At 41.1% G+C, this 26,573-nt stretch overlaps 1 protein-coding gene across 1 annotated transcript in view; it reads right to left on the bottom strand.

Moving 5' to 3' along the window:
* Positions 1-3,553: 3,553 nt before the first annotated feature.
* The window catches only part of LOC139447117 (uncharacterized), a 69,996-nt gene continuing 46,976 nt past the window's right edge, over positions 3,554-26,573 (bottom strand). Inside the window, exons 2-3 of the mRNA XM_071228287.1 lie at positions 11,249-11,422; positions 3,554-9,980 (exon numbers count right to left, since the gene is read on the bottom strand). Coding sequence (XP_071084388.1) covers positions 9,679-9,980; positions 11,249-11,422 — 476 coding nt within the window. The 3' untranslated portion in view covers positions 3,554-9,678. The remainder of the gene's footprint in view (positions 9,981-11,248; positions 11,423-26,573) is intronic.

Here is a 26,573-nt window from a genome sequence, read left to right as displayed (position 1 = left end):
GGTATACGTATTTCCTTGGTAGTTTCAGGCAGCTAGACGTATGAATGGTCAAAGCTCTAAAGTGACCAATCCTGATTATATTTACGGTACCCGTGTGTATTAAGGCTGAACCCCCTCCTAGTTGTCGTAAATGGTGTTGACAGATACTCATGGTACCAGAGTGAGTGAGTGAGTATGGTTTTACGCCGCTTTTAGCAATATTCCAGCAATATCACGGCGGGGGACACCAGAAATGGGCTTCACACATTGTACCCATGTCGGGAATCGAACCCGGGTGCTCGGCGTGATGAGCGAACGCTACAACCACTAGGCTACCCGACCGCCCCCGTGGTTCTAGATACCCATAGTGGTGTATGGCAAAACGTACTGCATTATGGGACATTCAAAAGCATCATCCCTCATCGTCCCTTATTCTCTGAGTGTACATCATAGGAACTGGTGAACGAGCTTCGTATGCTGAACAAACACGGACGAATTGCTTGTTGACTCTCCTGCAGACACAAAGAGACATATCGGCCCCGGGTATAAAACCTGATACGATTTTCAACTAAAAGATATTCCTGAAGAGGGAAGATAAAGGCGACGGAATCTAGTAAACATTCAGTTCAAACAAAGCGTCTTGGCACAGGTTTTGATAGATGTAAATTCAATACAAACCTCACTGGACACACAGTTTCGGATTTAACCAATCCATGTTAAACTTGTTGAGAACAGAAATACCCCAATGGCTGTCACACGAAACCGTTTTAGAAAAGAAGAGTTAATAATGAATTTTTGAAATATATATACCTTCAAACGACTGTGTCGGTGACAATTATTATTCAGATAGACCCAATCTGCACATTTGCATATAAAACTGCACATTTTAAATTGTGCAGATTCTAAGTTGATTCATGTTGTAATTTTCTTTAAGATTGATACAATTAAACATCGGATCCCCGTGAAATAACCTTTACATAATCAGTATTAAACATCGGATCACCATGGCCTAACCAATACACAATCCATGTTAGACATCGGATCAGTGAGGTTTAAACAATACACAATCCATGTTAGACATCGGATTCCCGTGGTCTAAGCAATGCATAATCAATGTTAACCATCGGATCCCCATGGTCTAACCTTTACACAATCCATGTGAAACATCGGATCCCCTTTGCCTAAGCAATACACAATCCATGTTGAACATCGGATCCCCGTGGTCTAACCTATACATAATCAATGTTAACCATCGGATCCCCGTGGTCTACGCAATACACAATCCATGTGAACCATCGGATCCCCGTGGTCTATGCAATACACAATCCATGTTGAACATCGCATCCCCGTGGTCTAACCTATACATAATCAATGTTAACCATCGGATCCCCGTGGTCTATGCAATACACAATCCATGTTGAACATCGGATCCCCGTGGTCTAACCAATACATTATCCCTGTAAAACATCGGTTTCCGATGGTCTAACCTATACATAATCAATGTTAATCATTTGAACCCCGTGGTCTACGCAATACACAATCCATGTGAAACATCGGATCCCCGTGGTCTAAGCAATACATAATCCATGTGAAACATTTGATCCCCGTGGTCTAAGCAATACACAATCCATGATAATTTTTTGATTTGAAGTTTACACGATATACGGCTTTTCCATTGGACGAGAGGTCGGTCACATGACCGCGAAATTGACGTTCATAAGTGTATGAACGACACAATTTGACGTTCATAAGTTTTTCACGAGACCGTGTTCTTGAAATGATGTAAACACTGACGGACTACTTCCACATTCCTGGGGAAACCCCTGGGAATTCCCTAGCACGAAAACATACATAATCGTTCTTTCTGATCATTTAGAACCTTTATTCTTGGTCTCAGCGTTTCAGTATACTTTGAGAAATGTCAGAGAGCGTGACTGCATGATTGTTCACGAATATCCTCGCTACGGCCCATCCTAATGAACAAACGAAGAAATGCACATCTAAACTATCGTAGTATCGACTCGATCCGTGCCTAGGCTGACATTGACCGCCTCCAGCAATCTATGAATTTACCTTTGTGTCTTTTTGACGCATCTTTATTCACCTTTCAATGATCGGCCAGTTGATCAATGATGACTAACACATGTAACCGCCAAAGGTTCAACAACAACTTCGGAAATCACTCCCGTCACATTTATCGTGTCGGCCATTTTGACGTCTTGTACTTGATGTATATGTATTACGACGCGCTGTCATTGTGACTGACTTACTGAGGTAGTTCTTTACAGACCTTTCTCATCTAATGAGGATATGATTTGAACACATGTGCTGCGTAAGATGTTTCTGGAGAGCAAGTTGTGCATCCATACGCCCATGTCACCTCTCTTTTTGAGGAACTATTTTACTCCGCGATATAGCTGGTTGTTGTATGGCTGTCAGTGTAAACATGAAGTCACACGTACTAAATAAAATTGTGTTTAGATCTAGGCCTACATCTTTTGAGGTAGGAATTGTGATAAAAAAAATCATAAGAATTGACCTTCACTTTGTGTGAGTTCATTGGAGTATGAACCTTCAAAGAGTGAGGGCAAAAAAACCAGCTCCGACGTTCATACAGTTTGGCCTAAACATTATCCCTGTAAAACATCGGTTTCCCATGGTCTAACCTATACATAATCAATGTTAATCACTTGAACCCCGTGGTCTACGCAATACACAATCCATGTGAAACATCGGATTCCCATGGTCTAAGCAATACATAATCCATGTTGAACATCGGATTCCCATGGTCTAAGCAATACATAATCCATGTGAAACATTTGATCCCCGTGGCCTAAGCAATACATAATCCATGTGAAACATTTGATCCCCGTGGTCTAAGCAATACACAATCCATGTGAAACATTTGATCCCCATGGTCTGAGCAATACATATCCATGTGAAACATTTGATCCCCGTGGTCTAAGCAATACACAATCCATGTGAAACATTTGATCCCCGTGGTCTAAGCAATACACAATCCATGTGAAACATTTGATCCCCGTGGTCTAAGCAATACACAATCCATGTGAAACATTTGATCCCCGTGGTCTAAGCAATACACAATCCATGTATGAATTGAGATGGTTGTGTTTAGTTCTGTATGGTTTCCTGTACGTGTGATTGGCACGCAGCTTTACGTTATACGAACACATAGCCATAAATGTACCCTTTCCTAATCGGGTAGTTTGCTTGCCAAAGCTTCGAAGCTTACACCACTCATTCACGCGTGACATAACCGGTTGTTATCGTCAACGTCATTTTCAACACCATAATCCACATCGACGACGTCAATGTCATCATCAGTGACCACCGTTCATGTAACCACTAAATCATTTACGTCACAAGGAGCAACGCCATTATCGCCTAATCAAATACATCATCGTCCAACCATCGTCGATCTCAGCAGCAGCATTTCCAACATCACCACTGTCGGTGCATCATCATCTTCGTCAATGTAGTAAGTTCCACCATCGTTGTTGTTGGGTACACTCAGCCTCATCTCGTTTCTTCCCCATAAAACAACAATACTCCATTCAATAGGTCGTACAGCTTTATTTGCGCATTCTTGAAATCAGTTACAGAAACAGGGAAAAAAATCATGTACAAAATCAGATAAATATACTGTAACATTCTCTTAATGACACTTTATCATTGACAAAACAAAATCCAGTAAAGTTCATCGCGATATCATAGACAGTGGAAAGTGGAACGGACTGACTGGGAAAGTTTAATGATACATCTCTGGGGTCTGTCTATCCAAATCAACGGCCCTGAACAAGCTTTCAATAAATACAGGTTTCCATGTGTAGTTTCTTTGTATATTGTTATTTGTTTTAATCGTACTTGCGATTGTGACTGATTGTGAACAGTGTGACATTTGTGAACGACTATTTCATTGAAATTCATGTTTGGACTTATAACCCAACAACACGGATTAAACATCTCTGTCTCTCGGTGAACAGATTTGAACAAGCTAGAAAATAGCGAATAACATCTGAAGACCCACCATTTTATATTCGTGTTGGGGTGATTTCTAGGATTTTCATTAAACGTAATGGAACCTGGATTCCTCTACAAAAGTATTGAGGAAATCAGTTAATCTCAAAATAAATGCAATATAAAAACTGTCACACCTGGATGGTAAAACAGATATACGTGACAAAGAATATTTTTCTCAAAAACAATCCTAAGTTTCATAACCGACCCCATCCAATTCGGCCCCCAACTTAAGTCCCACCCCATCCAACAGAAATAAAATGAACGGTCCCTCAGAATGAAACAAAAAGAGAATATCAAATATATCAAAATGACAAATATTCTCCAGTCCGTCATCTAGATAGGTGAGCGAGTGAATAGTGTTTGACGCACCACTCCTCCACATGTTCTCAGCGCACGGTATTCACGAGTCCATATGTCCACTGTATACACAAAGCGTTGGTAAATACGTCATTTTATTCACATAAAGAAAACTGTCTCACGAAATGCCAAATCCTGTTGTTTATACAGTGTATAACAATGAATATTTACAAATAAACAACGGACATTTGGTCCCTTTGAGATGTAAACAATTTGTAACAAAACAATGCTATGTAAACAAACCTTCATTTGGTTGGTACTGTACAGCATTATGATGATGACGTCAGTACATTCATGATGATGATGACGATAATATACGTGTGATATTTACACATTAAAATATCCATGTCTTTGATTAGAACATTGACGTCTCTATAAATAGTCCTACACGTTTCGATTACAGAAATACGGTTCAATAAGGTTATATTATTATTATTACATCATATTTTCATATTTCGGTTTATTTCGTAAATTCTAGTTTAAAAAACCACAACGACCTTATCTAAATGATCGATTAAACTAAACGATCTAATTAACGGAAAATAGATCTTTCCATGTGTGTCATAGGGTTTTTCACACCTGCAGGGGGTGGTAAAGATTGCCCGAATTCTTTAAAACTAACACATCACCTGAGACGCCACTCGAACGAGCGACATGAATGCATAGGTTTCGTTTCAGATATCTAACATTCCACATTTGACACACCCAATGACATTCGCAATAGCGTCGGTATGTTGCGGTCTTATTCAAATAAACCGGCGATCATGAAGACAGACTTCAAGTATCAAAGCTACAAACAAATATGATTAATTGTTTAAATAAGCATATAGGCGACAAATGTAAAGCTAATATATGGAATGTGTAATCTCAGAAGTATTTAATAAAGTAACGAAAGTTAATATTGGGATGTCAAAAATGAAAAAGGAACGTCTGTAGGCCATATCAGGAATATGAAAATAGAGATTTCGCTCTGCAAGTCCCGAGGATAATTAGTTTTCATAGTGTCCAAAAAGGCTGCATAATGTGTTCGTATTAAAAGAAAAGCAATCTGGATCTTCTTGGGGCATATTTCATTCAATAATAGTCATTACCTCAGTTCCCGTTAAGACAATTTTATATCATTTGTCACTGCTGATAGTTATAAAGTTAACTATGGTCAATTTATACTCCATCCATACAGCTCTGACGTACGTTGCTCGTTTTATTGACATCACATGTTAATAAATTTCTACTGAGTCGTTAGTAAGTTCAAGCATACAGCATAATATATTGAAGCGCACGTAAAATATTTGGAAAAGGCTTCATGTCATGAATAAGGAGTGCTCATAAATTTTGTTCGATTTGACGGACATGATGTTGGCTCAGAGTTCCTATGTACAAACACAAACAGAAGAGTTACTTAAATGTATTTTTCTTTCTTTGCCATTTCTTAACATAAACATACAAGGGATCTTATTCTTTAAACTCCTGCAATCACTAATGGTAAACAATATGTAACTGAAGCTCTCTAATCCGGACATAACGAAGGCTGCTACAGCGGCCTGAGCCGAACAAAAAGACAACGCGAACTCACTTCCTTGTTCGAGCGTGCAGTGAGTTTCGGATATAACGAATTATACTACTCAACTTTTGCTGAAGATCACACTTTTGACTAAATACGACAACTATTTGTCTTTGGCAAATTCGAACTTTGAGTTCGTTTAACCCGAAGTTTATCTTTCTAGCTTCCTCAAACAGAATTATGTCCGGGGCGTATTGAATGAATAAACAAATCAGAAAAATTAATTATTCTACCTTTCCTCATACCGAGGCACATATGTTAAACCTCGTTCTTTCCTGAAATATAATGACCGCCTTTTTTAAAAAATCTCAAAATGGATTTTAGAAGCTAAAAAGGAAATTAAAGGCTATTTAATCTTCACAGTAACCTTCCCCGCCTATATATTTAACCTACGCGTCAGTTTGATGTAATCGGTAGTAATAGACGTGAGTGAGAGAATATCATTTTACGCCGCTTTTAGCAATATTCAAAAAGAATCACGAGGAGGGGCGCCAGAAATAGGCTTCACACGTATACCATGTAGGGTGTAGAACCCTGGGCATAAGCGTGACGAACGAACGCATTAACCACTAGGCTACCCCACCGCCCAAGTAATAGAAGGATGTATAAATCGTATTCACGTTATCTTATGGAATTGCGAAACACTTCCTACTGTTTATAATCAGCTGGCTGTATCGTATCCGTGAGTCCATTATCAATCGGAACGCGTTGACGCTCGCTCGCTCGCTCGGCCCAGGGCCCTCCGACAGTGGTTTTCGCAATACCGGGGATGACTGTTTTCAAACCTCAACGCCATGAAACTTAAGGAGGTATTATGACGCAATCTGCATCCTGGTTCTGCCAGGGATGCAATCAAAACGGTTAATTATCTTCACACGGTTATAAACTGGGAAGGTATCGCGTGATGGAAACATATTACAGTGATCACAGTTAACAAATGTATAGGAATGAAAACAGGCAGCCCCGGAGATTCGTACAGTACGTTACGAGTAAGATGATTCACTGTGATTGTCATAACAACGTAAATCTGAAATCAATAACAAAATAACTATTCATACGATTACACTGGTGTACAAATCGGTATACAGACTGCAGGGTTCACATTCTCATGTCTATCAATTCTGGAAATACTGAAAATATTCGGTAATATGAACGATGGAAATAATGGCAGATTTCATTGCTAGCTGATAGGTAAATGAATGTACAGTAAACTACGGTTATAACGAACACGCTTATAACGAACTAACGGATATAACGAACTAATTTTTAAGTCCCGACTATTTGCTGTAGTAATGTTTATATGCTTATAACGAATTACGGTTATAACGAACTAAAATTAGTAGTCCCCTTGAGTTCGTTATAACCGTAGTTTACTGTACTATGTCTTACACGTGAGTATAAGTTACAAATATCAAAGGTGTTCTCTTACGGCAGATGAAGTAGACAACGTAGGAGTATTTTGGAGCATCTTTCGTGTACCAGAATACAAATCTATTGTCTTTCGTTTTCAATGTTTGAGCACAATCGATGCGATGACAGAATCTACCAAGAGAACAGATTTAGGTTAACTGACAAGGAGATATCTACAAGCACGCCCTTGATATCTGTGGCCCGGCTTTGACGCCTTCCTACCGTTGGAGAGAGTGGGAAATGGCTTCACACATTGTACCCATGTGGGGAAACAAATGGAGTGGGCTGACCTCACGGAAAATGCGAGAAACAAAAGACTTTTGTTTGGTCTTGGAGAAGCTGGTATAAATGAATGATGGTGACATGGTGATTGTTAAAGCAGCATGATGATTATATAATTTCAAACACTGAAAATGAGACATATCGGGAACCAAATAATTGTATAAATGAGATGATGTGTAAGGTGACCAGTACTAATGAAAACGTAAAAAAACGAGGACTAGATCTACGTAATTCCGGTATTATAAAGGGATTCTCTTATCACGTGACTTCTACCAAACTTGCAACCATATGCCTGGCCTGTCTGACAGTATTACCTGTGGTTCCGTGCGTAATGGCAAGAATTGCTAGGTGGTAGATTGTAAATCAACGATGAATGGTTAATGACTAGGTAACCTTCGATACATTCATAGATATAACAGACAGTGGTATCCAATCGATTGTCTTTAGAGTTATCCTGCCTTACAGCCATGACCTTTATCAGGTTTGCTCAGCTCCATTGCTGCGCGTGCTACATGTAATGTAGATAAGAAAGAGGGCAGCAACGATGCGTCACTGTTGGGAATTAGGCAGTCGTGTTCGTTGATCAAATGAACCAAATTAATACTCAAATGACCTTTTGGTATCTTACTGACGAAAAAACCCGATCCAAATGTCTCTTCTTCGCTTTAATCAGGTTGAGATTCTCCGTCATGTGCTGTATAGTATTTGTGTGGAGATTTGGTTGTTAACAGAAGCTTAGCTTCAAGACAGTCAAACGCAGCAAGAATATTTACTTTTGCTCAGCAAGGGGAATGTCGATTTTCTTCGATTACTTCTCTAATAGCCAAGGAGATGACAGTTGAAACGTGAATTGCCTTCGAATGGTGGTTCCCTCTCTCACACTTCTGACACAAAACACTACCCTTCAAGCTCACGCGGCAATTTAAGTTTTAAATTGGAAAATAAATTGGGTAATTAAAAAAATTAAGGGATAAATTATCCGTTTTTAAGACCCAGAGATTGAAAAAAACTGTTAAAGGTATTTCCTACATCGCTTAAAGTGCCTTTACTGCTTTCATTGCGGGCTTGATAACAATTGCTGTACCAATGCCTTATATCGGGGATTTGTTCTGGAATTCTTCGTTATAACACATTCCACCAGTTTTTATTCCCCGCACTAAGTATGAAGCCAGGATAAGCCAGGATGTGTATTCCAAAAGGTTATTAACCAAGATGATTACTGCCAGACTTAGCGGAGACATATCAATACAAAGTTTGGACTAAAGCTATTACAAGTTGACCGACTAGCAGCATCTCAGACACGGGGCATCCGGGTACTCTGGGTCTTCTGTCAGAGTCAGGGATCCCGGATGGACACGGGACGGTAAAATTCTCTCACATTAAGGCTACGACAAAAACAGCTTCCATATAAGGCAAAATGTGAACCAAAAACACCCATTAAGCATTAACAGATACAAAATCCACGTTCTTTTCAAACATCAGATATATTATTATACACATATTCTTGAAAAATATCCACCATCTGAGCTCTGCATACTTCAGAGTCTAACCTTGCCACCAGTCAACTGTCAATGTCTTCAAAATGAGGAAGACATTGCGCGCACGTAATGTCCGTGCGTTTGGGGGCAGTGGAAGACATGTATGGTGCACCGTTCTTGTCAAAATTCGGGATCGCAGGCCACTAGAAACTATGGATGAGCTGTTGTATTTGCCCGAGTAGCGGGAGGCACCGATTGGTAGAGGTCGAAGAACTGCCGGTTCCTGCTTTTATGACGTCTTTGGTCCCTTTGATTGTACTATCATCTTCATCTTTTCATTGGCAGCATTAAACACATATATCCAACTTCCGGTTCTAAACGGAAGTAATACGTCTCCTGTACACATTTTGGCGTCTAAATAATGGTCCCGTAAAAGCATTTGATGCGGGGTCCATCATTAGCACCAATATCAGATACGTTCCATCGTATCCTCTCTTCAACTACGACCTCTGTAGTCCAGTGATTTATCACATATGTAATGACGTATTACACGACACATGACCCCTGGCGTCATACGTTTGAAGTCACAGGTAGCGGGGAAGACGCGGGGTATATTTCGGAATTGTTGGACGTTTCCCAATCAATGTAATCCCTTTTCCTTTTTGTTGGTTTCTCAATGGGGCGATCGGATGACAGACTTATGTCATCGAAATCGTCGCCATATTTATCTCTCCAGCTGAGATATCCTCCAAACGCCACACCCAACTGCAGGATCCCGCCAACTCCTGGCAGTGCCGGTCCCCATTCCAGTTTGTACACATCCTTATCAAGCATGGCACAGAATATTATCACTCCTACTCCAGCGGCAGCTCCTGAAATGGAAGAAGATAGTGGTATGAGTGAGTGAGTGAGTGAGTGAGTGAATGAGTTATGTTTAACGTCGCTTTTACCAGTTTTCTAAGTGATGCAGGTCTCAGACATTTACCACTTCAGTGAAACCCACGAGCACGGGTATGGTGCTGACAAACCTAGAAACATAATCAGCGCGAACCGGGATTCGAACCGACAATCATAGGTTTCTGGCGTGCCCAACGGCGAATATTTTTTTCTCTGCGGCGCATTAGACGACAGGGTCACCCGTGTCCACAGTTTACAATGATGAATGAGTGGGTGAGTTTGGTCTGACGCCACTTTGTAACACTATTTCCGTTACATCACGAAGCTTGTTGTGGGAGGGGGGCCTGAAGTGATGCAAGTCTTACACTTAACCTCTGTTGGGAAACCCACGAGCACGGGCCTCGAACTGACAAACCTAGAAACATAATCTGGGCGAACTGGGGTCCGAACTCGCGAACATAGTTTTCGGGCACGCAACTCTGCGAAGCGATTTGCGGCCCCTAAGGCGACTGGACCACCCGTGGTCTCCGTCTTCAAAAGGATTATCCTTTAAAACGTTTGTAAAAGGTTGATATTAAACGATTGCAATGAATACCTTAAGAGGAGGAACGCTGCGGTATGATCGATATAGCACAAAAACCGTGGGAGGCGATCTTCCTTGACTGGAGTGGGGGAGGTGGTTGTGTACTAACATGTTGCTGTAACACTACGTTGTAAGAGAGGGTGTCACTCGGCAATGTCCTGCCAGGATGCTTTTGTTCGTGTTCTTGTCGATCCCGTTACTTACAGACTGCCGCGATGAAACTGTAAGGTCACTTAAAAACCGCCTCGCTGTAGATGTACGATTACGTACAATCCGCCTCGATGCAGCTGTAAGATTAAATACCAACCGCCGCAATGAAGCTGCAATATTACTCTCTCTCTCTCGCAGATCTGTTTCCACACAATTCGTTGTCTTTAATAGACGCCTTTTTTCAAGGCATGGATGTAATAATGAGGACACATCAGACCCGACGTTCGATTTTGGTGAGACTTTCAGTTCCCGTAGGAACATATTCATGAACCAGTGGGTGAGTGAGTGAGTTGGGTTTAACGCCGCTTTTAACAGTATTACAATTATATCGCGGCATGTCAGCTTAATGTGGGAGGAAAGCCCGAAGTGATGCAGGTCTCAGACGTTTTCCACTTCGGTGAAACCCACGAGCACAGGTATTCATGAAAAAGAAGACAGCACGGTACTTACCTCCAACAGCTGCGAAGGTCAAGTACGCGGCCTTGAGATGTAACGTTTTGACCTGGGTCCGCATCATGAGGATGATTTTGATGATGTATAATATCAGGGCGATAAACCCCGTCACAAATCCTGGCGTCACGAAACACTTGGAGACCATAAGTAAAGAGGGCACCCTGTCGAAATCTGAAACAAAAATTCGAACAATTACGTTTTCGCTCAAGAATCTTCTAATGGACATATTTTTACACTGGAAGATGATAACATGTAAGATGACGAAGTGTTTCTCGGGCATAGACGCGTCGCTTTAAACCCTGTGCATTAGACATTTTTACTTCCAATAAAACAACATTGTTCCAATTTCCTGTGTCAGTTGAAGCATACCTTGTTATCAATATAACTGATAACTGACATTGTGTTATTGGGCCAAGGTCAATGTATGCCAAGTTGTGTTTGTTAGTTTTCTTGGTGGGAAAAACAGTCCATGCCATCACTTTTGTTTTAAATAAAATATAAAAATCCTATCAACCTCTTCACTTTTGCGAAAAATATATTCTTGTATGGAGCCTCTCCGATCAACCTGAGGCCCTATTACCTAAACCTGACCCCCATTGACTTATTGATTGATTCTGTCTCTGACCGAGAACTATTTACGGCTATCAATCTTACAGCTCGAATGCCCCACTATCTCGACTTCCTACTTTGAACTCGAGTTCAGTAAGTAGTGGTTTAGTGAGTCAAAATTAATTCGGTAACATTTCAGCCATATTGAACAAAAATAATATCCATATTTATAACTAGTCATATTAATAACTTAATATCACATCCATTAACTACAAAGAGTAACCTCCAGTCACACACCGTTTCCCGCCATCCCTTTTAACCCTATACAAAAACTGTCTGACAAAGTGGTCCGTTTGTACTCAATGGCGTATATTCGCCATCCCTCGCCATGTCAATACCGCCTCAGTATGAAACAGGGTACTGGTAAACGGAAGCCTGACAACAAGGTTGGCTTTTAGTCTTGTACGCGATAAAATGATCAACCATGTCATAAATAGTTCTATGTGCATGGAAAGTGTTGAATAACCAACAGACTGATCCGTGTTACATTACAGCAGGACCGTAAAACTAAATCTCACTGATTCAGTCATCTCTAAGCTCAAATACTCCTGTCAGGCTTTCTTTCAAAATATTGCTCAAAGTCCCATAATCACAAATATCACTTTGTTCATCGATTCACTTCCCCGCTAAGCGTAGTGATTCCTAATGCCGTCAATCCCAATTTTAGATATTGCCGTATTTCGAACAAAATGTGAAGCATAAAATACATTACTGTCAAAATCTTGAAGATTTCAAAGGCTAGTAAACGCTTAGAAGGCATCCGTTACCAGTTAACGATATTGCGCTTTCAGCAGAGGGCCGGAGGCCTGATTGACCGAGGACAGAGCGCCAACAACGGCTTGTTTAGAAAAACACAGAAATCAATAAACATGAATAGGTGCAATATGTTCCAAATCAATGCCCACAATGTGTCTATAAACTAATTTCATTCTTGAACGTCAGCGAAACCCCGCTTGTATCGTTGCAACATTGATTCGTCGTTCGCGTCAACGGTAACAGTTGTTGGTTTTTGTCGAAATGTTTCTCTATTACAAGGTTGGATACTGTCCAGTGTATTCCTAACGTGAAACTGGAGACAAAACGGGAGAGCTGGGAAACACGAAAAAAACAACCGATCATCGAATACTGTACAATATATTGGTGGGACGAGAGTGTTATGCACGAGTTCTGGTGGGTCTAACAAAGGGAGACAACCGGTGAGAGATTTGTGAAACGCATTAGCAAGCATTCGTCGCAAGTGCTAATCGTGCTGAGATGAGTGTATTCCAGATAAGGGGGGGGGGGGGGGGGGGTTATTTGACCAACAAGAAGGCTACCCAATGCTGCATGATGTGATTACCCGCGAAAAATGAAAATTGACGAGTTTGGGGACATGTTTCGCTTTCAGCTAGTCGCCTCGTGTACAAACAATTCAATTTGGGCGTGAGCGAGCTCCATAATACATTTACTCTCGCCTCACAATCGCTCTTTTTGTTCCATAATCAAATAGCCCCACTTCTGCTTACGCTCGTCTTCCGCAGTAGTGGGTAAACATTTCCAGACGTTCTGGAATTAGAAGGTTTTGACACATGCAGGGTTGCCTCCCCTTTTGCACCAAGTTTAAAAATAGCAGCGTGATCTTTTGTTTTACGCAATGTGGCGACATACGGACGTCTGAAAGGTCAAATATTCTTCGATCTTTTTTTTGGTAAATGACCTTTTGGATGAAAAAATAATGTTTGAAACCTTGGTTGTTTTGGAAAAGCGTTGCAGAGACGTACGAGTCGCGTCTTTGTAGGGGTAGGGGAGATAACTCTTATCATGTGGCAAATTATTATGGGATATAAGGAAGGGGAGGTAATAGGATTTATTTTGGAGGATCATCGTTTGACCCACATGACATCAGCAGTTCAAGGCAAAGCCCGATAATAAAGACGCACAATGACCAGAGATGACGAAGCAAGGGATATTACTTCTCCCGACACCCATCAACTCATCCCATCCCAATTATGTTTTCTACCACGGTCAATCTTCTCCAATCACCGGACAGTCGGTGTAACCAATCCGTGCACACTCGACTCTTCTGTCGTGGACGCTTAAAGTCGTTCAATCAGCCTGTCCCCACGTACACAACCCCGTCACAAAACAACTTCAGAATTCCTTATCGTGTCACGATCCAAACCCACAGCTGTCGAAACCCAACCTAGCACTCATTAAGCTTTCATTAGGTAAATGATTCTGTTAATTGTCCTCCCAATAGCGTAGTTACTTGATATTTACCAGTTAGAAAGGTCAAAAGCTAACGTGTGCTTGTTGATGAAAAATAAAAGCTATTACCCTGAGGAATAATAATATTATTTTAATTACAAATGTCGTATGGAAGTAGTGCTAAGCATGCAACAACTGATATAGGACTCGGATGTCTTATCGCCGATTTGTTGGTTCATGAAGAGACGAAGGTGACGTAGTCCCTCTGTAAAGGCAAACGTCATTTTTGTCAGAGAAGCGAAGCCTGGCGGAGAACTGGTTTGTTTATTGAGTGGTTGAGTGTTTGAGAGAGTTGAGAGAGAGAGTGTTTAAAAGATTTTGTGGTTGAGAGAGTGCTTGAAGAGTTTAGTGGTTGAAAGAGTGATTACATTGTTTATTGGTTGAGAGACTGTTTTCCATGTTGTTTAACGCTGCAATCAGCAATATTCCAGCTATATGACGGCAGTCTGTAAATATTCGAGTGTGGGCCAGACAATCCAGTGATTGTTTGTTGTTTAACGCCGCACTGATCAATATTCCAGGTATATGACAGCGGTCCGTAAATAATCCAGTCTGGACCAGGCAATCTGACATCATGGGCATCCATCTATGCAATTGGGATACAATGACATGCATCAACCAAGTCAGCCAGCGAATGATTGAGTGAGTTGAATCAAGGGGGCATATATTGTAGGATGAGTCAGCGAGGAAATAGAGTGCAGTGGGTGGTTGACTGAGTGAGTTGGCAAATAAGAGTAGACAGCAATATTTGCACTAGCTGACGACATAGAAAAGACTAATACAGGGTTGATATTGTGAGCATCCATTCACGTGGTCAGGGTATGACGTCACACTAAATCAACCAGGGCCAGTCTCTCCTATATATAGGGGTTCGTGTAAAAGTAAAAAATAAAGTTCCAAACTTGAATGTACGATAGACGTTTTGGAACAAGATGCAGAAAAGCCTTCTTCCCTCACGGCAAAACCTATATAGATTGTGAAACAAAATAAGGTTGTAAAAACCTTTAAAAGGGTATTAAATCTGCTCGTAGAAATACGATATATGGATTAGATACCCTTTAAGCACCGTGTATATGGCAAACATGCTGACTCTTTTGATGTGGTATTGAAAGGGTATTAAATAGTTATTAACCATCCATGGTCTTAATTTAGACGAAGTACGGTAACCTCTGCCCCAATGGGAGTTTCAGGTACCAAACAGGTAAGTCGTTAGAAGCTGAGCATTGTTTTCAACGCCACACAGGGGATATTTGTTTACGTCATTACGGAGCTAGAGTCATTAATGCATCTTAGTTGAGAAATATTTACTTTCTTTGAAACCATTAACCATTGCCTCGTGCAGGTCAGTCAGGAATATGCTAGACAAACGTGTAGTCTCTGATAAGATGCTAGACTAACGCGTAGTCTCTGAAAAGATACTCAGCAAAAAAGTTAGGGATAATGAAAATTTTGGGGGATATATTTATGAACTGTTGTGCTCATTCTTCACTACAAAAAATAACCCCAACAATATTCATGATTTCTAACCTTTTTTGTTAAGTATATATCATTTTGATAGAAACAAACAACTACATTTCAATTGGGAGGAGCCCCGGTGAGATGGGAGTGAACCTGTGTAAAATCTAGACTTGCTTCATTGAGAGCTATAACATTTCAGTAAGGGCTGGGCAGAAGGGAAAATAATATGGTTCAGGAACTTTGAGACGGGCTAGGAATAATCACGCGATGGGTGATACCTTTAGAAGTATCAGTTTAATATAAATCAGAAACGTGGAAATCTTCCTTGCTTACAGCGACAACGCAATTTCCATGAAGTAAATAGTTCGGAGCACTAAACACGTGAACACGATGAACCAGGCCATTCGTTTGTTAACATTGCGCATGTACATGTTTGTGAGTGTGAGTTAATCGACGGTTTGAACAGTATCTGGACATGAGGTGAGGTGAGGTGAGGTGGGAAGAGGTGGGGTTTAACGTTGCATTCAAGATTATTGCATTTATATAGCGACGCGCTTGTACGCGCGCGTGCGTGCGTGCGCGCGTGCGTGAGTGTGTGTGTGCGCGCGCGCGCGAGCGGCTGTTTGTACTAGTCCGGACTAATGTCTGTTTTTTTAGTGTTAGCCCACTGATTAGCCCGTTAATGCCGAGCGCAAGGCAGGGTAACAACAAGTACCATACGTCTTTTGGTATGACGCAGTCGGGGATCGAAGAACCGACCGGGAGGGGCTCTAGCCACAAGAGACAGAGGCGGTCAGATTTGTGGGTAAAGCCCAAATAGATGAAGATCGTTAAACACTTCGGTCAACCCAACCAGGATAGGTACAGACGGACCAAGGATAACAAGTGGAACGAACAAGAGATTCGAACTCACGATCAGCGGATCCTGGGACGAAAATGCACGGCGATTTGCGGCGCCCTAGACAATTGGGGCATATACTAGTGTGTGCCCAAAACTGAGTGAGTGAGTGAGTATGGTTTTACGCCGCTTTTAGCAATATTCCAGCAATATCACGGATTGGGACACCAGAAATGGGCTTCACACAATGTACCCATGTCGGGAATCGAACTCGGGTCTTCGGCGTGACGAGCGAACGCTTTAACCACTAGGCTACCCGACCGCCCCGTATGTGCCCAAGAGATTATCAGTATCTAAAATAGGCGAAACATATATGCTAACTCCTCGCTCATCATGCCAAACGCCGGCTTTCGTGATATAACTGCACTATGACGGCGTAAAGGTATACTCCCTCACTCATCATAACGGCCACGCAGATTAATATACTCAACAATTTCATGCCCACAGAATCTGTGTCGGATATATGAATATGGTAAAAGAAGTTTCTGTGTCGAATAATTTTAGCGGACATATTTATCGGTTACATCCGAGTCTTATCACGCTGTGTTCTTTACAGGACACTCCAAAGGTTTCTTGTTCCTAGTAATAAAAAAACCCAAACTTTTAGTCATTATCTCTGCTTTGATCAGTATCTTACTGAAACTAAACGTTAAAAGTTTGCATCAATATAAAGTCATAAACTAACCCCAACGTACGCTAACCAAGTGACGTTTATTGTCCGAATAAACTCTATTGAATATGCAATTGCTGTGAAATGTGTTTCGCCAAAGAAATACTCCCTCAAATCCACCGCTTGTCAGGTTTAGAGGTGTAAGGTACGATGCAAACTTCAATAAATCACACGAATATCGGCGTCTCTAAGTAATACTTCCTCATATCTGTCAACGCTTTCATTCCTTATTGCTCAATTCTCCCTAACTGAGCAAAAAACCTGCTAATGGAGTCTCACTCCAAAGCCTCGTTCTTTGTTAAACTAATTGTAGTCATGTGGACAATATCACCTGTTAAACGGAGCATCCTAGCAACGCGAGATATTACCCTGAGAACTAATGATATGTAATGGGTCAACACGAGAAGACTTGTTCTGATCTGTTGATTTTATTGAGAGACTCGCTATCAATCATAACGAGAAGCGATAACTCCCTTAGCTACAATATTACAAAAGAACTGGGGATCAAACATGAACTGAATAGTCTCACTCCCGGGGGATTTCACTGTCAAAAGACAATAAATATTTATTGACTTGTTGTTTGTGAAATCCATCCAAGCCAAAGTGTATATTCATATTGAAATCGATGTGATATTAATCACAATCCGGTATGATTGATTGATATCTATTACACCGGTGGCGAAGCTACAGTTGCAATGACGACGGATTGTGCCAGAGCTAAAACAATTCATCTCTTTCATGGCACGCATACCAATCATGCTAAAAATATGGATTGATATAAATATGAATTTTCATTCTGTTGAGGACGTATTTGACCCACATATGTCAAAAGAGCTGACATATACACGACTGTATAAGGCGTTCGCGGAATCCTGACGTCAAGGCGCGTCTATGAAAAGACGTAAAGACGAGACACTACAAAAAATATTGGATTAACAACATAAATATTTTGTTGAACTATAAACTACGTGATTGTTGCGTATGTTGGAACTAACATAGATTCTAACGACTTGAAACTGAAACCCCAGACTTGAGTAGACAAGTTAAGAAATAAAACTTGATTTTTATGCATTTTTTTAATTCTGTCGACGGCTGTAACAAAACGCACTTGCTGTAAGGAAATTTGCTAGGCAAACGCATAATCTCTGAATATATCTAATTTTGTAGAAACATAGAAACAAGACACTGCGTTTAAATTAAAAAGAAGCCTTAATGAGAAGGGGGTGAACCTGTGGAAATTATAGACTTGCTTCATTTAAGGCTATAGCATTACATGAAGGCCTGGGTGGAAGGGAAAATGACATGGCTCAATGGTTCAGAGATGCGAGACAGACTTGGGGTTATATATTTAAATGAAAAGAAGCCTTAATGAGAAGGGGGTGAACCTGTGGAAAATATAGACTTCGTTCATTTAGGGCTCTAGCATTACATTAAGGCCTGGGTGGAAGGGAAAATGACATGGTTCAATGGTTCAGAGATGCGAGACAGACAAGGCGTTATATATATCCCGCATGTCGTCATAGTGATGTGTCAGACATGGCATCTGACGTTAGAGGGCAAATGCATGGTCCAGGCAACGCGGATTGATGTTGTGGCAATAACGTGACAAAGGAAGACGTCTCATTTGGGATGAAGATGAAGATGACCCATGGACTAACGAACCTTATTTACTTCCCTTCAGGATGTCATTCACAACCCGCATCATGTTGTCATTGATCAATGGCGTTGCAAGGGCAGCTACAAGGTGTGATAATGATGATCGGCATTGAGGGGCAAAAACAAGGACTGGTCGGCTCGGAGTCAGTGTACTGTGTGTGAGTGGGGTATTCATGTTAAACTGCGGCATAGTATCTCAGGCGGCTAAAACAAGGACTGGTCGGCTCGGAGTCAGTATACTGTGTCTGAGTGGGGTATGCATGTTAATCTGCGGCATGGTATCTCAGTGGGCAAAAACAAGGACTGGTCGGCTCGGAGTCAGCATACTGTGTCTGAGTGGGGTATTCATGTTAATCTGCGGCATGGTATCTCAGGGGGCTAAAACAAGGTCTTGTCGGCTCGGAGTCAGTATACTGTGTCTGAGTGGGGTATTCATGTTAATCTGCGGCATGGTATCTCAGTGGGATAATGAAAACAATGGCGGCGTGGACCGTACACTCTGCTTCATGTTACCTTAATTTCAGCAACATACACAACCTCCTATTTGAAATTCAACAAAGCGTGTCTGCAAAACGGGAAGTTGTCAAGTACCAACCAACAAACATTCTTTGGTTTTATCTTATTTCCATATGTCGTTACATATGTTCTGATTTTGATTTACAGAAAGTCGGTTTTATACTGTCCAGCCCAAAATTGATTTTTTACAACTGCCAAGACCTGCAAACATATTTTAACGACCAGATCAGATTCTTGACACCATGTTGTACTATAGACTATTCTCTTTCGTAAATAGGGGGCACGGGTGGCCCAGTCGTCTAAGGCGCCGCGATTCGCTGTGCAGAGTTGCGTCCTTTGGGCATGCCAGAAACCTATGATTGTTGATTCGAATCACGGTTCGCCCCGATTATGTTTCTAGATTTGTCAGCACCATACCCGTGCTCGTGGGTTTCTCCGAAGTGGTAAACGTCGGAGACCTGCATCACTTCGGGCTTTCCTCCCACATTAAGCTGACACGCCGCGATATAACTGGAATACTGTTAAAAGCGGCGTTAAACCAAACTCACTCACTCTTTCGTGAATAGCCTGGTACAGTCTTTTGTATCGTGTGTAATATATGTGAAATGTATACATGTTATATAGTCTCTCGTATCTCCGTAGGGAGTGGCTCGTTACTCTATATGCTTTCATACTAAGATATTTTTAAAGAGTTTACTCCCAATGTTATATATGTAACAAGGTGAGACTCAAATAAATTATCTGTCTGTCTTCACACACCCCTTCCCAATTCGTTAATGGAGTTTTGACGGCTCAAATTTAAGGGTAGGTCAAAGTGTTCACTGTTATCTTAAGACGCCATCAAGGACAGTGACGCTACTTTCGATTTCCCTGTTACCGCCACTTCACACAACGCACCTAAAACATAGCACCAGAAGCAGCAACATACTTAAGCCCCTCGACGTAGGGAGAATTCGATGGATTAACTTCAAAGGGCTATCTCCAAGTTAACTATCATGTTTGGGGGTTTGGCATATTTTTCAATCTTCGAGGCAAATTATGTGTTATTTTGGAATATTCCGTTAAAACGTTTCCAGGTGGACGAGACAACTTCGGCTTTTCTTTGAATATCCACAAAAACCCCAGTGATGAAGCCAACAACGATACCGTTACTCACTGACTGTATCCTTTGCATCTCTGGTTCTACGATTGTGTCAGTGAGTTGGGCTTAACGCCACTTTGAACAGTACAGTAAAGTACGGTTATAACAAACTCAACGGGACTTCTAATTTTAGTTCGTTATAACCGTAGTTCGTTATAAGTACATATACAGCATGACTACAGCAAGTAGTCGGGACCATAAAGTAATTTCGTTATATCCGTCAGTTCGTTATAAGCGTGTTCGTTATAACCATAGTTTACTGTATTTCAGTTTAATAACGGCTTGTCTGCATATACAGAGGAAACCCAGAGTGACACACGTAAGTGATTACAACTTTGGGTGAGACAAATGTTTGTTGGTTTGTTTGTTGTTTAACGCCGCACATATTCCAGCTATATGACGGCAATCTGTAAATAATTCAGTCTGGACCAGACAATCCAGTGATTAACATCATGTGCATCGATCCACGCAATTGGGATACGATGATATGCACAAAGTCGGCAAGCCTGACCATCCAATCCCGTTAGTCGCCTTTTACGGCGAGTATGTGTTACTGAAGACCTATTCTCTACCCGGATCTTCACGGGTGGATGAGAAAATGACGAGCGGATCTTGTCACGGATAAGGGACGCAACTCTGTTCGACGAATTGTGGCTCCTAAGACCATTGGTTCAAAAACGGTACTTATGTTATTGTTTCATTTACTATCATCGATGAGGCGTCTGGGCACTGTCAACCTCATGATCATGGTGAAATAAACAACCATCTTTCTACGCATTTTTTACGCCAATGACTGGCCAAACTATGGTGAGCTGACAAAAATTCAAGCTTATAATTGAACACTTCGCAACATTTCTTTAAGTGTTTAATATTTTTTCTTACAATAATTGGGAAACGGTAAATACATCTCCGTTACATCATGTAAAGTCTCTTTAGCAAAGGGAGACAACTGTTGTGTGTAAATTTAGAATGATATAGATACACACAAATCAGAAATTACTGTTTTTCACTATTTGATCAGTAGAAATAAAAATTAACAAATTACTTTATATTCAATATTAGGATTGGGATGTGTTACAGATAAAAATTATTACCAGCTAAAATTAAATTTACGTATAGTATAAGGTAATCAGACACCAATTAGTGCTCCATAATAACTTAATATGCAATAGATACTTGGTGAACATTTTATTTTATAAGAATATTACAGTTTCTCTACTGTAATATTATTATGTTAAAAGTATTTGGTTGCATGAAAAGTGAGATACCAAGCCGCAGTTAACATGATACCCACTCAGACACATTACACCGTCTCTGATCGGACCAGTCCTTGTATCCCTTGTGCCGAGTGCCAGGCAGGGTAACAACAAGTACAACCTTTTAACGTCTTTAGGTATGACGGGGCCGGGAATCGACCCCGGACCTTTCGCTCTCCGGGCGGACGCTCTACCACTAGACCACGGAGGCGTTTATAACAAAGACTGACCAAAGCTTTCTAGGGAATCGAACCACCGACCCTCTGGTCTCCAGACAGACGCTCTATCCACTACACCACGGAGGCAGTCTCAACTAAAGGATCTGTCCGAACCATGACGTCATGTGACGTTGAGTCAATCAAAGAAACCCCTGTCTAAAACTACTTATCTGAATCTTTATGGGTAACGTCTGAGAATAAAAGCCGTTACTGTTTCCTCGGATATCATTAATGCAACGGTTTATGACAGCTATCAATGTTTGATTGTCCTCACTTATCATCATTTATGACACAGTCTAGCACTAGTCAATCTGAAGCTTGATGTTTGAGTCAGCTACTCAGACATAGAGGCGGTATGAACAGCGTTATCAGGTCTGGATCAGACAAACTGGTGATGGATAGTGTGAACATCCGACAATGTCCAGAACCATGTCAACATAAATCTGCCATCTTTTCTGTATCTTTAACCCATTTGTCTACTGCGCTTGTATATACATGTACACTGTAGGTATAACCTCGTGCCTGTTACTTTAGTAGTGAGTGAGTGAGTCTGGTTTAACGCCGCTTTTAACAGTAATCCAGTTATATCGCGGCGTGTCAGCTAAATGTGGGAGGAAAGCCCGAAGTGATGCAGGTCTCGGACGTTTACCACTTCGGCAAAAACCCACGAGCACGGGTAAGGTGCTGACAAACCTAGAAACATAATCGGGGCCAACCGGGATGTTACTATTGCACATATTTCAAGAGAGGTAAATTCTTACCTTTGCAGATATTTTGAGAATGGTAAATATTTATATTTTGCAGATTTTTCAAGAAAGTAAATTTGTATCCATACTCCACGGTCATTGTGACCAACTAATCCACCTTTTAGTCACATTGTAATGTTCTGTGCAGGACCCACTTGCACAAAGCGATCTTAGCGCTACAACTATTGTAAGCCTATGTTAAAGTATGGGAGTTACGATCATCTTAGTGCTAACATCGCTTTGTGCAAGTGGGCCCAGCTAAAGTGTTCCAAATGCTACTTGTTTACTCTATTTACATGTTTACTATACTGTATTGTTTATGGTGGCGTCAGTATTCTCATTAATTTATGTCATTTACTATTCGACGCATTCAATAAAGAAACTGTTTCATTACGCATTCCAATTACAGAAAACTACGGTTATAACGAACTTAAAGGGACCACTAATTCCAGGGCCCCGTTCCTCAAAGCCATCTTAGCGCTACAATGATCGTAAGCCTATGTTAAAGTATGGGACTTATGATCACCTTAGCGCTAAGATCGCTTTGAGGAACGGGGCCCAGGTCGTTATAACCGTATTTCGTTATAAACCTATTTACAGCCAATGGACGCGACCAATAACTGTTCGTTATATCCGTCAGTTCCTTCCGTGCTCGTTATAAACGTAGTTTCCTGTATTTCAAATGATTCCTCATTAAACATTAATACACTTTGTATCTTTTTTACTTTGTTTTCAAAAATAACTTATAACTCCTTAGTATCATAGTTTCCCAGGGAGTTGAGAATACAATTGGAACGCTGGCTGGGGCCGGGTAACAATCGCTACACTATTAGCAAGCGTTGAATGGATTTAGTGCTATACAAATGTACATGTCATTATTATTATCAATACTTAGCCTAAGCTCTCATGGACAAAAGATCACAAGTGAATTATCATTTGATGAACAGCATAGTGAAAAATATCGATAGCTTTTCCTAGAGAGAGAGAGAGATTTCCACAAGCTTTGTGTTATGCCAATTAGAGGCTTAATGGGCTTAACGAAGTGTACCGTTGTATGGACTAGAACTATGTACCACAGTCAAACACCCTGCCACTTCCTGGGTTTCATAGCCTGGAGTATCAATAAACTGTTGGAGTGAGTGAGTGAGTGAGTCGGGTTTTACGCCGCAACAGTATTCCAGTTACATCGCGGCGTGTCAGCTTAATGTGGGAGGAAAGTCCGAAGTGATGCAGGCCTCTGACGTTTACCACTTCGGTGAAACCCACGAGCACGGGTATGGTGCTGACAAACCTAGAAACATAATTGGGGCGAACCGGGACTCGAAGCAACAATCATAGGTTTCTGGCGTGCACAGCGAATCGCGGTGCCTGAGACGACTGGGCCACCCGTGCCCCCAATTCTAACCGGAATGACCACGGACCTTTGATTATGCGACCGATGTATATGCCTACATTACGAACAACCATTACAAAGCAAAAAAGAAGATTATGTTAAGGACAATAGCCACAAGCTCACACAAGGCTTCAAAAAGACGCACTTGCAACGCGTGACTGGTTAAACTGAACGACCGAGAGAGTATGGTATTCACAAACTGTGTGCATAAATGGCCGTGAGGAAACAGACCAGTCTCTTGTTTTCGATTTCCAATTATTAAAAGTGTCAATATTGTCCGTACGCAGTAATAACCCATCACATCCTCAAACAAGTCCCGCTTTCATGTGTCCCACCTTTATCGAGAGTAAACATGTTGAACAAACACAAGTGACATTCGGGAAATACCGGGAGAATCAGGCCGGAATGGCCGGTCACGTCCGGAGCGGACCGCAGATTCCAAGATGGCGGACATGTTGGTCAGACGATTATGCCACGTTATTGTGACGCTGTTGTGTTAATGGAGAATGAGGTCCTTGTGCTAGTGATTTAATCAGTTATTCTCTGGTTATTGTTCGATGTTGATGAGGACTCACATTAGCGCCATTGCTACATGGCCGACGGGTATCAAGAATGTACTTAACACCGTTTAGTTCTCACTTCATTTGAGGTAAAATATCTTATTTGGTTTTGTGAATAAAAGCGGCAAAACTCTTTACATAGCCACATGAAACCTCTGCTAAGAGCAGAGTTGATTGTACGATTCCGACTATATCACTGAGTTAGTGAGTTATATCCAGTTATATCCCGGCGTGTCAGCTTAATGTGGGAGGAAAGCCCGGAGTTATGTAGGTCTCAGATATTTATCACTTCAGTAAAACTTCGGTGAAACCCTCGACCCATGGGTATGGTGCCGACAAACCTAGAAACATAATCGGGGCGAACCGGGATTCGAAGCCAAAATCATAGATTTCTGGTGTGCCCAAGGGACGCAACTGCACAGCGAATCGCGGCGCCGTAGACGAATGGGTCACCCGTGCCACACACCAACACCCCCCCCCACCACACACACACTATATCATTAGTTTATGAATCACTATCAAATAGTGATGCTACACGGTGTTGCCGACAAGGGGAGCGTATCCTGCCACCGTAACATCAGTCACAAACACATGCCAAAAAATCTTCAGTTTACAAGTTAAATAGGATGAGTTACTACTTTTCTATGAATATATGAAGATCCCTATCGTTAGCTAGAGATAATCCACTATTTGGGATGGTATTAAAGTGATTGACCACATCTGTTGTGGTCTGTCTTTTACAGGATAACATGTTCTCTAGGTGTATACGCGGACTATTGTTGGGTGCGGTATTCAACAACAAACAAACGAAAGAACAAGCTTCTTAACACTGCCATTGTTTTGAGCACACCTCAAATACACAGTGTCTGAGCCAAAGCAAAATATTCGTTTGAAAATCATAATTCTTTCGATTGATATGAAAGCTATGGAAACTAGGCTCTCTGACGTCAGCTTTATCAAGACTTAATATATTCAATCACAAAACGATCTGGAAATCAGTGCTGACAAATTATATATGTGCGTGACATTTTCAATCGAGCTCTCCCAGTTCACGGTATCAATCAGCACAGCGTAATAACAAACTCCTATAATTAATACAGATTTACGTTTCACAAAACACTTATCACAGGGTGTGATCAGCACGAGTGATTATGGCTCGTGTATTTCAAACCTAAGAGTAATTGCATAATGCATGTAATTTGTATGCATCGCGTGACAATTACAAAGTCTCACGGGTAACCAAGCGTAGTATATTTATAATTCTAGAGAACAGTACGATTTAAAAAACCCGGGAAACTTCAAAAAACTGTTTTGGAAACTGTGATCAAGCGAAGAGTTTTGTTTTTCTTCCCCAATTCCGTTTGTAATGGCGACCGTCCCACTGGAATCTCCGGTATGGTAATTGGCCACAGCGTTGCAGGAATCACTATGGTTGGTTCGCTCACAGCAACGCTGATTCGGCTGATATGATTACAATAGCACTAATTACACGTTCAGTGCAAAGTGGAATTTATTTCACTCCGGTTATAATCTCTTATCTCCATCGTGGGTTGTATACAGGCTGAATAAGGTGTCAATTTCAGCAACGACAACGGAATTGCAATGTCAATTTCAGTTCAAATACGAAATTAATTACAGATGAAAATAGATGGATCCCGCGGAGATAATATAATTGCCATCAGTTGTAATGCTATGAGAATTGCATTATGGATTCCAAATTCATTATCACTTAAAGGTGGTATTGAATTTATCATCTTACACATTTAAGTTGATCAGATTTCGTTCCAGCAATATATCACGTATTGACAGGTGTGTTGTTATCGACACAAAGCCATTTTCGCACCAACCGTTGTTTCTTAAGAAACTGTAACGTAAATATTCTTGAGCCAGGTTCACACATTTCAGCCATTCAGAGCAATCTTTCTTAACTAAGGAACGTCTTGCATAAATCTCC

The sequence above is a fragment of the Haliotis cracherodii genome, unplaced genomic scaffold (genome assembly GCF_022045235.1).
Source record: "Haliotis cracherodii isolate W230 unplaced genomic scaffold, xgHalCrac1.p SCAF_7, whole genome shotgun sequence".
Lineage (NCBI taxonomy): Eukaryota > Metazoa > Mollusca > Gastropoda > Lepetellida > Haliotidae > Haliotis > Haliotis cracherodii.
This window is presented reverse-complemented; position numbering and strand designations above follow the sequence as displayed.